At 33.0% G+C, this 14,374-nt stretch overlaps 2 protein-coding genes across 3 annotated transcripts; one reads left to right on the top strand and one right to left on the bottom strand.

Moving 5' to 3' along the window:
* The first annotated feature begins 4,231 nt into the window (after nt 1–4,231).
* Nucleotides 4,232–7,389, top strand: LOC146949683 (putative protein phosphatase 2C 39). The gene is made up of 5 exons (XM_085745627.1): nt 4,232–4,337; nt 5,817–6,065; nt 6,245–6,521; nt 6,709–6,863; nt 7,007–7,389. Exons 1-5 carry the CDS (start codon nt 4,305–4,307, stop codon nt 7,142–7,144), a joined length of 852 nt encoding a protein of 283 aa, XP_085601753.1. The 5' UTR covers nt 4,232–4,304; the 3' UTR covers nt 7,145–7,389.
* Nucleotides 7,390–10,760: 3,371 nt separating this feature from the next.
* LOC146949684 (squamosa promoter-binding-like protein 4) lies at nt 10,761–14,041 on the bottom strand. Of its 2 annotated transcripts, none has more exons than XM_085745628.1 (2): nt 13,578–14,041; nt 10,761–11,241 (listed from the first exon to the last, which is right to left on the bottom strand). In XM_085745628.1, exons 1-2 carry the CDS (start codon nt 13,904–13,906, stop codon nt 11,028–11,030), a joined length of 543 nt encoding a protein of 180 aa, XP_085601754.1. In that variant the 5' UTR covers nt 13,907–14,041; the 3' UTR covers nt 10,761–11,027. The 2 variants fall into 2 exon arrangements, with proteins under 2 accessions (XP_085601754.1, XP_085601755.1); XM_085745629.1 differs by having other exon boundaries at nt 10,877–11,232; nt 13,578–14,013.
* Between the last annotated feature and the right edge of the window lie 333 nt (nt 14,042–14,374).

Below are 14,374 nucleotides of genomic sequence, written 5' to 3' on the forward strand. Positions count from 1 at the left end.
CCCCTAAGTCCTTGTTCAGAAGCTTTCAGATCCAATAGAGTTGATTTTTGCTGTTGTACCAAATCAGCATATTTTTCTTTTAAATCCTTCAACTCATTGGTTCTTACTTCAAAATGTGTAAGAAGTTCTTTAAGAGACTCAACAAGTTCATCTCTGGGAATTTTGGAATATACCTCGTTTTCATCTTCTGAGTCTGAATCTGATCCAGCTTCTGAAGTTGCTGTTGCTACCAACCCAACAGCTACCTTTACATCTTCATCAGCTTCCTCTTTATCAGATCCAGATTCACTACCCAAATTATCCCAGGTTGCCATTAAACTCTGCTTAATCTGCTTCTTGAGTTTGCTTGGTTTGAATGTAGACCTCTTTGACTTGTCCTTTGACTTTTCTCTTTGAAGATCAGGGCATTCAGCAATGAAGTGTCCAGGCTTCTTACAGTTGAAGCATCCCTTCTGATCTTCTTTCTTTGAGCTTCTGGAGTTACCCCTTCTGGAGAGAAACTTTCTGTTCTTCTTGGCCAGATATTGAAGTCTGTTTGAGCAGCATCTAGGTCAGAATCTGAACTTGACTGTTCTTCCTCTTCAGATTCAACTACTTTGAGAGCTTTTGATGACTTGCCTTTGGATGGAAGAGCTATTGATTTACTCTTTTTAGTAGACTCATGTTCATTAAGACTTAACTCATGAACTTTGAGAGAACTAACAAGATCTTCGACACTTAAAGTGTTTAAATCTTTAGCTTCCTCAATGGCAGTCACCTTTGGTCTCCATCTGGCAGGTAAGCTTCTGAGTATCTTGCTTACATGATCAGAAGCAACATAGCTCTTCTTTAGAATCTGTAGCCCAGAAACTAAGGTTTGAAACCTTGAGTACATCTCCTCAATAGTTTCATCATCCTTCATCTTGAATAACTCATACTGATGTACAAGCAGGAGAGCCTTTGCTTCTTTGACCTTCTTGCTCCCTTCATAATTTGAACAGAGAGAAGCAAACATAGCTTTAGCAGTTGATTTGTCACTCATCTTCATATACTCTGCTTTGGGTATGGCAGTGACAAGAGCTCCTCTGATAATATGATGCTTCTTGTAAAGTTTCCTCATTTCTGGAGTATGTTTCTTTCTATCCACAACAGCTCCTTCTTCATCAAGGACTAAATCACCAACACCATCTTCCAGAATATCCCATAATTCTTCATCTAGGCTCATGATGTAACTGTAAAAGTTGGTCTTCCACCAAGAGAACTCTTCAGCATCTCCATTGAACTTTGGAACTTTTCCAACGCTGGTTTTCTTACTATCACTATAATCATGTGAGACATTTTTATAGCTAGTATCACTAGGACCAGTAGGAGGAGGAGTAGACATGTTTTTCTCAGATCTTTGACTGTTGCACGGTTAAGTGTTACACAACAGACCAAGGCTCTAGATACCAATTGAAGGTGAGAAAAAACACAAGAAGGGGGGGTTGAATTGTGTTTTGAAAAATTCTTCGTTTCTCCTAAAAACTGAACACACTGATCAGAAGCTAAGTGAGACAGCTTCTGAAGTGATAATCAGAATCTAAATGCAGCGGAATAAAACAGAGAGAGAGAAGAAGAACGACACAAAGCAATTATACTGGTTCCTTCCACAATCCGGAAGTAGTCCAGTCCCCCTTGCACTTCCAAGGAGATTTCACTATGAGTAATATCTGATTACAAATGCTCAAGCACACAAGCAAGAGACTTCCTTTGCTCAAGCACACAAGCTAGAGACTTCCTTTGCTCAAGAACACAATCAAGAGACTTCCTGCTCAAGCACAACTGCAAGAGACTTCCTAACTAAACAAAATTACACAGAAAATTGTTTAAGGTTGAACACTTGATATACAATCAGAGGTGGTCACAATACAAAACAGATACAGACTCAATGGACTTAAGAATTTCTAAGATATGACTTTGAGACACAGAAATTCTAAGTGAATGCAGAACAATTTCAGCAGAGGTTTGGTACTTGTGAAAATCTTGTGAGTCTTTCGTTCAGCGTTCTTGCATTACCAAATCTCTAGGTCTTCACTCCTTTATATAGAGGTGTGAAAGAGACGTTGTGAAATTGCCAGCACACCAAAGAGTCGTTGTTGAAGCTTGATCTTTCACCAATGATCTTTTGCCTGATTTGGTTGTTGTCCTATGAAGAACCAATTTGAAATCCATTCCTTATTCAAAGGAACATATATGCAGGCGAGACCGTATTCTGGAGCTGTTTTCTTGTCTTGAAGCGTGGACACAAAACAGAGTAGTGGAGAACGTGGTTGTACAATTCGTACAAAGTACAATGTCAACGCTTTCGTCCAAATTGCAAGCACAAGCGTTCAAACACCTTTGAAATGACCGTTGCAAAACTCCACTAATCCTTTGTTTGTGTTTTCGAATCCAATAGACAGCTTTTGCATTGATAATTCTTCAATTCTTGAATCTTTTGCAAATCCAATTGAGATTCAGCTTCTGGTGAAATAGCTTCTGATGAGGCAGCTTCTGATGATGCAGCTTCTGGTGATGCAGCTTCTGATGATGCAGCTTCTGATGATATGACTTCTGGACTTATTGTCTTCAGGAGCACTATTCTTACTTCAGAAGCGACTTAACTTCAGGAGCACTATCCTTACTTCAGAAGCGACTTAACTTCAGGAGCGCTTTTTCTCTTCAGTAACAAGTTGCCTTCAGGAGCGTCCAAGCTTCAAATTTTTGTTGTTTCCTTTGCTCTTTATTTGCTCATTCAGAACCAATGATGATGTAACTTTATAATTATGATCCTGTACACTTGAACAAATATTAGCTAGTCCAATTTACAATTTTTTAATACCTTGTTATCATCAAAACTCTTTAAGGTTCATTGTTAAACACATTTTGTTCCAACATACAGTCACTAAAATCTCATGTTGAGCTGCTCAAAATTACAAGGAAAACAAACAAAAATTACAGCATTAGACCCATACAAGATAAAGGAGACCTCCACCAGTCATGATAGCTGAACACGAAATTAATGAGATTCGCCTTCAACCACTGGAAAGATATCATTATTACCTTATCTATTAATTGCGCTAGAGCCAATGCCTTGTTATTAAAAACTCTGTTATTCCTTTCCTTCCAAATGACCCAGACACACGCAAGCCATATCAACTTGAGAAAATGATAAGTAGATTGCGATAACCCGGAAAAATGACTAAACTGATGAAAATGTTCGCCAAGCACTTCAGAAGCTACGAAATTAATGCCTAACCAATGAAGAAGCCGATACCAGATGCTTCCAAAAGTTGTGCAACCAAGAAACAAGTGACATGCATTCTCCTCGCTACCACACCCTCCAACACAACTAATATCATCATGCTGAAGGACACCGCGACTAGTTTATATATATATATATATAAAAAAAAACTTTATTAATTGAATCCAACAAATAAGAAGTGATTCATCGTGGAACCCTAATTAAAGAGGTTTAGTTGCTCATGACAACCGACATCATTACATCGTGGAACCCCATCCTCTGCCTTGAAGCTCTGATGCTTGACCCTTGCCTTGCACCTCTAATATGAATAAAAGAGTGTGCAAGAGTCTCTATTTACAGTACATTATTCCATAGGGGTTAAGAGAAGAAAAAATAGGGTTTTCCAACTAAAACAACTTGAAAAACAAGCAACAAGCACTCCCAGGCCGTGACATATGCGTAGAGTGCATGAAGTGAAGCGCATGGGGGCACGAGACAACCCCTCCTGTGCGAATTTTACAGTTTTCGTCCCTTTTTAGAGTGTTCTTCTGTCTTACAATGCCTTGAACTTGAAATGAATTTTCTTCAACTTGTATTGTCTTCAAATACTTTCTAATAACCATTGATCTTTATTCTTCATATCCTCGATCTTTCGCTTGATATCTTGTTACATGAGTGGGTCAAGACATTTTTTCATGTCTAAATGGTCCTTTATTTCTCACAGCGTAGATGAGTGTATCCAGACAATTTTTCAAAGTTATAATTTTGGAGACTATTTTAATAAAATTAACAGTGATTTTGACCAAAGAACCGCAAAACCAAACATGTCTTAAAGTAGTAGGTAACGCGTGAAAGTGGTGTAAAAGTAAACAAGAAAACAGTTATAGTAAGTTGCCATAAAAAAGAAAGAAACACGGTAGATATGTCTTTTCAAGCTGGCAAAGATAATCTACGTACCATAAATAATTATTGTCCACCATCATCTTCATCACTCTCAAGTCAAGTCAACTACCTTTCTTAATTTCTTCCTCAAACCAAACCAAACCAAACCACTCATTCCCTCATGGCTGCTAGAGATATTCTTCATAAGATGAAGGTATATTTCCATATAGATCCTTTATTTCATTATACTTTATTGTTAAGTTGAATAAATGTTCCAATATTAGATCATACATACTTTTTTTTTTTTTTTGCTGCCAATTTTCATTAATTTGATTCAATGAGCTTTTTTAATATGCTTAATTAATGAACCCCTTTAGTTTTTTGTGTGTTTTTCATTTGGCTTGCTTAATTCAGTTTGACTTGTATTTGACTAAAGGTAGAACCTTTCAAATAGCCCTGATCTGTAGGGAAATATATCAATTGAATTGTGTGTATCTTTGTTTCTGGGTCAGGAAACTATACTATGCCAAATTATGTTAAATTGTTTTTAACAACTATCTGTGTGAATTGTTCAAAGTGAAGGTTTATCCTAGAACTAACCAGCTGTCACTTTCTTTATCACGGCATGCTGTTTACTCCGTCCGGTCACATTTGTAAGCAAAAAAATAAGTTTTTAGGTTCATTGCATAACTAATGTATCCGGTCTATATATAGGCCAAATACATTCGTTATTCAATGAACCTAAAAAAAATGGTTTTTACTTATAAATGTAACCAAAGGGAGTACTTTAGTACATGTTTGGTATCACGGTGAGTTTATCGAAATCATGGTGAGTTTATCGAAATCACTGTGAGACATAGTGATTTTGCTGTGATTCTGTCAAACTCACCATGATACCAAACACGAACTTATTATTATCCTTTTGTGGTTTACCGTCTCTTGTTAACTTGTATCATCACCAATTTGGATGGTAGACTTCTGTGGTATGACAAAATTACAAAACAATGATATTAGAGCTCATTCTTTCATGACCTAGGGTGTGTATAGTTAAACTATACACCATCAAGAATTTTGCTAAATTGTAAAAGAAAATAGTGCTTACCTACTCTCTTCTAGGAAAGATGGACTATGGAAAAGCTATTTGCTAATTTTGCTAAAGTTATTGTTAATTTGGTGAAGAGGGTGAGAAAGTTGCTGGTCATTTGACCAGAACATTTTAGTTTGTTTGTGGCCACGGACCAACGATATCAGAATTAATTGATTGAATGCACCTCTTTCTTCATAGACAATCACTGGTTTGAAACGCACTTTCTTGACTATGTGAACCATTGTGAAAGAGTAACGACAATGTCAAATTTATAATGATATGATAATGATAGGTTATACCTCCATATGTTGTTTGGATGCATAAGATTTCCTATTGTGGATGCTGGAAACAATTAGTGATATAAGAAATACCAATTTGATGGAATGTTTTTCTTTAGTTCAACTTTCTTGAAGAATTCACCAAGTATTAGAAGTTACCAGTCATGCAAAGATTGAGAAGATGGTTGTGATTGTGACCTCCATTAGCTAATTAAAGTTTGCAAATCTTTCTGTCAAGACATTTCTCTATACTTTCTGTCAATTTTCCCTCGCTTAGTATTCTATATATTTTTGTGACGGTCATTTGACATTAGCATGTTGGTTGCAGGAGAAAGTTGGATTTGGTTTATCAGACCCTGATTCAGGGAAAGGAAAGAGCAAGATGTCGAAACACATAACTCACGGCTTTCACTTGGTAAAGGGAAGATCATATCATGAAATGGAGGATTATCTTGTTGCTAGATTTAAGCAAATTGATAACCATGAATTAGGCTTGTTTGCAATATTTGATGGCCATGCTGGCCACAATGTACCTAACTACTTGCAGTCTCATTTGTTTGATAATATCTTAAAAGAGGTAACTTCCCTTTTCTGGTTACTTCTTAACTTGTTTTCTGCTTTCTATGATTCATGAACTGTACTCGAGTTTTCAGACAGATCTGCTTGCAGATCCTAAAAGAATCAACTTGAACAATTCATAATGTTAATTCAAGTCGCATGAATATGATGTCCAACCATCCATTTTTTCCCATGTAGCCTGACTTCTGGACAGAACCTGTAAATGCTGTCAAGGAAGCGTATAGTATAACCGATTCTAGTATTTTAGAGAAGTCAGGTGAATTGGGAAGAGGGGGTTCAACAGCAGTTACCGCGATATTGATTGATGGTCAGAAGTTAGTAGTAGCCAATATCGGGGATTCTCGGGCTGTCTTATCAAAGAAAGGTGTGGCCAAACAACTGTCAGTGGATCATGAACCAAACACAGAACATGAGGATATAAAAAATAGAGGTGGTTTTGTATCAAGATTTCCAGGTATGATACACTTTATAATGGTTATAATTTTGCTTGATCTTATTAGAATTTGACACATTTTTCGCTCAGCGAGCTTATGATTTTCAATGCATTTCTGATATAGATGAATTGCTTAGTAAAAAGTTCGATCGGACGTTATAGACTTTAATCCAGTACTGAGGATACATCTTTTTTGTCATCTAATCAGGGGACGTTCCACGAGTTGATGGACGGTTGGCAGTGTCGAGGGCATTTGGTGACAAAAGCTTGAAGAAACACTTGAGTTCAGAGCCACATGTGACAGTAGAGAAGATAAGTGAAGATGCAGAGTTTGTTATATTAGCCAGTGATGGATTGTGGAAGGTCAGTTTTTGATAAATGAAGCATAATGCAAATACCTTATGGATATATATTTTTAATACTAAGGAAGTAAGGATTAGTGTTGGACCATGTATGCATGCATATTTAACTAGGGTTTAAATCTGTTTATTCATATATGATTCCAGGTAATGTCAAATCAAGAAGCCGTTGATTGTATCAAAGATATAAAGGATGCTCGGGCGGCAGCAAAGCGCCTCACTGAAGAAGCAGTTAACAGGAAAAGCAGCGACGATATCTCGGTCATCGTTGTGAAACTTCAGTGATCACAATTCACAAGACTCATTACTTTGATCAATAAACATCCAAGTGTAACATATACCTTATGTAATAATTTATTAAGCTTAATATCCATTAGATGGTATTATTTTGCTGCGTCCTTCATACAAACCAAATGAAGAAATGCTTTATTTGAACACAATGTGAGAAAAGATGTAAACTACATTTTAACTTTGTGTGTATATTAGGAACTTTGGTCAAAAAATATATAATCTCTGGAAGACCATTTGCAGATACTTTGCCATTAAGTTTGGTCAATATAAGTGATCTATGTGGAGAACTATACCAAAGTTTCTTACACATAGAAGGGTAAGTTTTATCTACTCTTGTGCAATAGATCCAAATTATTGTACCCAACACAGATGCAGAGTTATCTAACACATGAGAAGTTCTTCAAGGGGAAGTAAATTTCTTATATTTCTTGAACTTCAGTATTTAATTTTTTTAAAGCTTAAATGTATTTTTTATCCCTATATTTTAAAATAAAAAGTTTTGGTCTCCTATTCTAAAAACTGGATTTTTGTCCCCCAATTTAACTTTATACGAATTTTGGTCCTCATCTTATTTTTAGGTCATTTATGATGATATTGTCTATTTATTTATTTATGATGTGATATGGCTTAATAAGTCATATTGAATATCCTTGTCAGCAAAAAATGTTTAATTAGTAATGTAAATGAATATGACACATCATAAAAAAATGACTCAAAAATAAGAGGAGGGAGCAAAATTCCGAAAAAAGTTAAATCGGTAGACTGAAAATATGGTTTTTTAAATAGAGAGACCAAAGTTTATTTATTTTTTAAATAGAGGGATAAAAGTACATTTAAACCTTTATCTAATTCCTTCAAAAAAACCTTTATTTAATTAGTTGTTCAATGAAAGAAAATTTATTTTCCTTAAACTTTTTAACTAATATTTATTTTTTTAAAAAAATCAATGGACTAAGTTTCTGAGTTTTAAAAACTAAAATGTGTGATTTTAAAATTTCATATTTTAATTTATATTTTAACAAACAATAAAAAAAACATATTTTAGTGTATAAAATAATTTCTATTAATTTATATTTAAAAATTCTTTAAAAAAATAAACAATAATAATAATAATCATTTACAAATTAAAATATTTTATAATTTATGTTTTATTTGTTTATGTAAATTAAAAAGTAGTTGCGTCATCCCCGTGAGCTTAGCTCAGTTGGTAAGGATATTGCATATTATATGCAGGGGCCGGGGTTCGAACTCCGGACATCCCACTTCTCCACAATTAATTGTGTGAGCTCTAGCCACTAGGCTCTACTTGACAAAAAAAAAAAAAAAAATAGTTGCGTCATGTATGATGCAACATACCACTTGTATAATTTATATTTTATTGTTTTTAAAAGGACTGGTTGTGTATTATTTTAATTTTGTGAGTTTAGCTCAGTTGGTATGAACAATGCATAAAATATGCAAGGTATGGGGTTCGAACCCCGGCCACCACAAAAAAAAAAATTTGCAAAAAAAAATTTAAATTTGCAATTTGGGATTTTACTAGTGTTTTGGGCGTAATGGTGGGGCCTTAAAAGAGTCAAGCCCAACAAGTCAACAAAATATATTTGCACCCCCATATTTGCCACTAATATATATTTTTCTGACCGAGAGTATAAAATATATTGCAGAACAAATCACTTGAATATTATATGCAAATGGTTTTCTTTGTTTTTCCAATATGATTCAGATTCCACAATAGTGGTTCTGCTCTTACAATGATTCTTCTCACTTCTTTTCTACCAATTATTTATTTCTTAAGCTGCCAATGACTATATCCACCCTAGCACATTGCCCAAATATCTAGACATTATGTCAAAGAGTTGTTACATTTGAAGATACAAATCGAAATTCACCGATTTTTATCTTAAAAACAAAATTGTGAAGATATAACACATGTTATATACCTTAACAGGCCATAGAACTTGGCATTGATAAAATAATAGAATGTTATTATACCTTTGTCCCCCAAAATTATGTTAATTCAATATTTGAATCTTTAGAGTTTATAAGTTCTTACTTCTTTAGAGTGACAACAGTAATTGATGTTTGAAAAGGAGATTGAGTAGCTAAACTAATTTGAGTTAAGTGAAAAGAAGTTTAAGGTCCTGAGTTCAAACTCAAACGAAGAAGTAAATATTAACAAACTAACTAGTAATATTTGTCATTTAAAACTCAACAAAAAATTTTCAATTGACCTAAAGATAGGTCACCTAAGAAATTAGAGATTTGATTAAGAATAAGAAACTCGATAACAAGAAAAAGTTCTAGTCATTTGTCTAATTGAAACTCATCTTTGATTGTTATCAAGTAATCATTTTTTTTTTTTGATGTGAATTATCTTTGTGTTTTTGTTTCTTCTATTTTATTTATCAAATCTCAGAGTATTTAGTCCAAAAATCGACTAAAGAAGTCCAATCTCACCGTTTACTTGTAGAGTCTTATTTAAATTCAGAGCAAAGTTTTGTATAGACTAGTTCATTGAAATTGACACCAAAAGAATCGAATTTAAAACATTGAGAGGAGCACACTCCAATGTCTCAATCTAGCCCCACTAGGAATCAAAACAATCTAAATCACATAATTTTAGTTTGTTTGGACTTATTTTTATTTAAAAGATTTTATTTTTTTTGGTAGTGGCTGGGATTTGAACCCCGGACCTTGCATATTTTATGCATTGTCCCAACCAACTGAGCTAAGCTCACGAGGACATTTAAAAAATTTTATAAAATCAAGGGATCAAGACCACAAATTAGATAAAATATGAATATCAAAATTACAAATAAACATCTAAAAAATTTCTGCTATTGATTTCTTAATTTGTCTTTCTTAAAACAAATCAAAATTCCTCTCTTCAATTTTGTGGTTAAATTTGAGAATCTGAGTATGATCATCGAATCCAATACAAAATTTTAAGGGTCTATTTGGTGGGATTTATAAGGGATGACTTTGGAGGTTGAGTCTATATTTTAAAATATATTTTTAATATTATAAAAAAATCTAAAGAACAACATGATATATCCAAACAATAAGAGCCCTGTCATGTCTACGGACCAGGATTTTAGGGGTGGGCAAAAAAACCAAAAAACCGAACCAAACCAAACCCAAAAAATTAAACCATTACTAACAGTTATGAAACTGAACTGAAACAGTTCGGTTCAGTTTAAAACAGTTCAGTTCAATTCGAAGTAGTTCGGTTCAGTTCAGTAACTAAAATTCGATTTCATTATATATATATATATATATATATATATATATATATATATATATATATATTCAACGGTACCAATAATAACAATTTGGTTCAGTTTGAAACAGTTTTATTCAGTTTGAAATGCAAGCAGTTCACTTCAATTAAGTTATTTTAAATTTACCAAATAATTCAGTTCGGTTCTATTTTCATTCCGAACTAATACCCCTACATGATTCTCTGCAATCTCATGTGATAGAAGATCATGTATTTAGTGCAAACATGCTAAAAAAGAGATTGGAGGGATCAATATTGTAGGTGGTAATGACAAAATTAACCCCAAAATTAAATGTGGAGAATCCTATTCCCATGTCTACATATATGTAAAAGAAACAATGCAATTTATTATGGTCACCAAATACGACATTTGCGCTATGATATATACACATTATATACGACATTTGAGGATGCTATAATATGATACATACCACCTTAGATATATTGGGAATTTTTCTTTCCTCATCTGGTTTATTATTTAATTTTTCCTCATCCTTATATTCTCGTAACATAGAAAGGGTCTTTATTATTTTCCTTGGCATGTAAGGAACCAATGACAGAAGAGAGAAAGCATACGGAAAAATATATAAATTTTCATCTGAAATTCAGAAAATCGTGACCAGAACTACTTGTTATGTTCATATGAATTTGTCTCCAATCACCATCATGATTTTGCTGGCCAGTACCGCTTCCTTCAGTGCAAGTTCCAGCAGTGCTTTTACGACGCCGTTCATTGTGTCGCGCTAAGCGTCTTCGACAGCTTCTTTTCGATTCATCAAACTCTGCAAGCTCATGAAACCTGCGCACACTCATCAAAGGTTTCAAATAAGGTGAATGCATGGAACATTTCTTTGTTTTGGGGGCCTAATATAGTGAAAAAGGTCAAAGCAATAATGTGATCAATTTCTTAATTTGTGATTTTTGTATATGCATTCAACATTTGACGTCTTTAGTTTTACTTTAAAGGCTTAAATATGATTTTCGTCCTTTGTAATTTGGGTTAGTTTTGATTTTCGTCCCTGTAAAAATAAAAATTTGAAATACGTCCCTGTAAAAAAAATTTGTTTGAAAAAGGTCCTTGGCCCCACTTCTGATCTGATTTGGCATGGTTCTTGCCACGTGGCGCTGACATGGCAGTCCACGTAATTAAAAAAAATCTGAAAATAAATTTTAAAATCATAAAAAAAAAATTCCGAAAAAAAACTTCGAAAACTTATTTTTTTGACAAAAAAACTGTTAAAATTAAATTTTCGAAAAAATAAATTTTTTTATTTGAAAATTATATATTAAATTTTTTTCGAAAATACTGACAATTATATTTTCAAAAGTTATGAATTTTGAGATTATATAATTTTTAAAAATTTTCTAATCATATTTTTATTTCCAGATTTTTAAAAAAAACTAATTTTCAATTTTTTTATATTTAAAAAAATATATATTTAAAAATTATATGATCGAAAAAATTATTTGGAATTTTTGTTGTGATTTTTTTATTTTTTTAATTTATTTTCAGTTTTGTAATTTTTAAAAACTATTTTCAAAATTTAAAAAACGTTTTTTATTATGTGGCATGCCACGTCATCGCCACATGGCCAAAGTTGCACAGTCAGCAACTGCCACGTGGCAAGAAACATGCCAAATCATCACAAAAGTGGCTAGGGACCATTTTAAAACAATTTTTTTTACAGGGATGTATTTCAAATATTTTTTTTACAGGGACGAAAATCAAAACTGGACCAAATTACAGGGACGATTATCATATTTAAGTCTACTTTAAAATAGTATTGTGCTGAATAATCCTTACCTATGGATGAGAGAGAATTTTTTTCTCTCAAAATGTAAAAATTGTTTTAAAAAATCTATTTTAATTTGTTTAATTAAAGACGTGTTAACAAATCTATAAAAAAGACAAACCCTTGACTCAATTTAGAATATCTGATTCCATAGCATTGTAGAGATCTCTAAAACTTAGAGTTTTGGTTGGTTTATCGTTACAAAATCAACTTGCAAGGTGAAAATTACCACCATTATAAGTATATTTTCGGGATAGACATATCATCTCAACTCTTGGCTTGTAATTGTTGACTTAAGTTAAACTAAGACTCTACGAAAGAACCCATAGTGACATGAGTGACTTCCCCAACTAATAAAACAGATTTTTGACTATCCTAAAACTAACTTGACTCGACTTTTCATTGGTGTGAAGGCACATAAAGTTTTCATGATTTTTTTAGTGTAATATACATGTTTTAATACCATGAAGATGAAGGACCTGCTCTCACACTCTTTGGAAAACCTTTCTTTGTTGGCTCAACTAATCACACAAGCTAAATTCTACAAGTTGCTTCCCAATATAAAAAGAGCATATTCAAATAAGAATAAATCATCAATTTAATCTCTAAACTATCACTCTTTTTTCAATTTAGTCCCTAAACTATAAAAATAATAAGTAGTTTCTAAAGTATATAATATTTGTCAATTCAATCCATACTATTAAATGTTAAAGACTAAAGTGATTAAATTGATGAGTTTCATAGAACTTAAGAACTACCTATTATAATCAAATAGTTTATGGACAAAACTGATATATATATATATATATATATATATATATATATATATATATATATATTTTATGGTTTATGAACTAAATTGATTAAAATAAAAACAAAACAAAACAAAACATTTCTTAAAAAAAAAAAAAAACACACAAGCAAGGAGAGACTACAAAGCACGAAGCACACATGCTACTAATTTATATAGATGGTGCCCCCTATTCAAAATTCTTGGATCCGTTAGTGGCAACAAGATTCAAATTTAAGTTTTAAAACAATGGGAATAATTGAAAAATCAAGTTTACCATCTATGGTATTCTACTAGTGGAAAGTGCTTAGGGAAAAACCTATTCAAATAAAAGAAAGAGTTTAGATTCTACGAAATGCGGATACGGACACCGGACACGACACAGACACTGATACGACGACACTGTTAGTAATTTGAGAAAATCAATAATTCAATATAATTATATTTGTCGGTGTCGTGTCGATGTCAGAACGACACATGTCTGACATCAGGACACGCCTAATTCGATAAGTGTCCGTGCTTCATAAGTTTAGATGACAGTGGAGGAGAGATTGATCACACCTGCTACATTGTTGGCAAAACCTCTGCCTTATCCCTGCAACCACCACAACAGATGCTTTGGAATGAACCTCACAAACCTTATGGCGACGATGATATCTCTTTGCAAAAGTTAAATCAGCTCCACAACTTTCTACTTGACAAAAAGGTGGAGAAAATCTTCCACCTCTACTTGGCTCTTTTCTCCCACTCACACAAACACCTTTCTTCTTCTCATCATCTTCAACACCACCTTCCTCCTCTTCTTCAACTTCTATTTCTTCAAATAAGATGTCTTTCCAAACCTTCTCAACTGATGTTTGCTTCCCCTCTATTGTATTCCTTGCTTCCATTGTGTACTATGAGGCTATGTTAGTGGTGACAATGACCATGAAGGAGAAAATGTTGCAAGGAGTAAGAGTAACATGGGAGTTTATAGAAAACAAAAAATAAAGAAAGAAGTACGAAGTACGATGTGATAAATATGGATACGCGAATGCAATAAGTATTTTTGTTCAATCTATTTTTTTACCAGTTAATTTGATATTAATTTATAAGAAATAGAAGACAAGTGAGCAATAAATTGTGCCGTTAATCTTTTTTGAATGGTAAAACCAATCCAAAATTTAAAATTTGAACTATACTTGTTCTCCATTTATATATAACTATAATGATAACAATTTTTTAAAAATTATAAGCAAAAATGAGTCAAAGAAAGTTGATGTATTTGAACTTAATCTTATCGTAGAGCAATTTATGCGTGCCATGTATTGTATGTATCCGGTAAAATATTTATAAATAAAAAAATATATAAAAAATTA

This window comes from Medicago sativa, chromosome 2 (genome assembly GCF_051527215.1).
Source record: "Medicago sativa cultivar Bolivia chromosome 2, Bolivia_mono, whole genome shotgun sequence".
NCBI lineage: Eukaryota > Viridiplantae > Streptophyta > Magnoliopsida > Fabales > Fabaceae > Medicago > Medicago sativa.

Coding starts and splice junctions, on each gene's coding strand:
- LOC146949684 (XM_085745628.1), bottom strand. CDS start 13,906: ATGGAAGCAAGGAATACAATAGAGGGGAAGCAAACATCAGTTGAGAAG. Junction 11,242..13,577: donor TTTTGCCAACAATGTAGCAG/GTGTGATCAATC, acceptor ACCTTTGATGAG/TGTGCGCAGGTTTCATGAGC.
- LOC146949683 (XM_085745627.1), top strand. CDS start 4,305: ATGGCTGCTAGAGATATTCTTCATAAGATGAAG. Junction 4,338..5,816: donor ATATTCTTCATAAGATGAAG/GTATATTTCCAT, acceptor TGTTGGTTGCAG/GAGAAAGTTGGATTTGGTTT. Junction 6,066..6,244: donor TTGATAATATCTTAAAAGAG/GTAACTTCCCTT, acceptor TTTCCCATGTAG/CCTGACTTCTGGACAGAACC.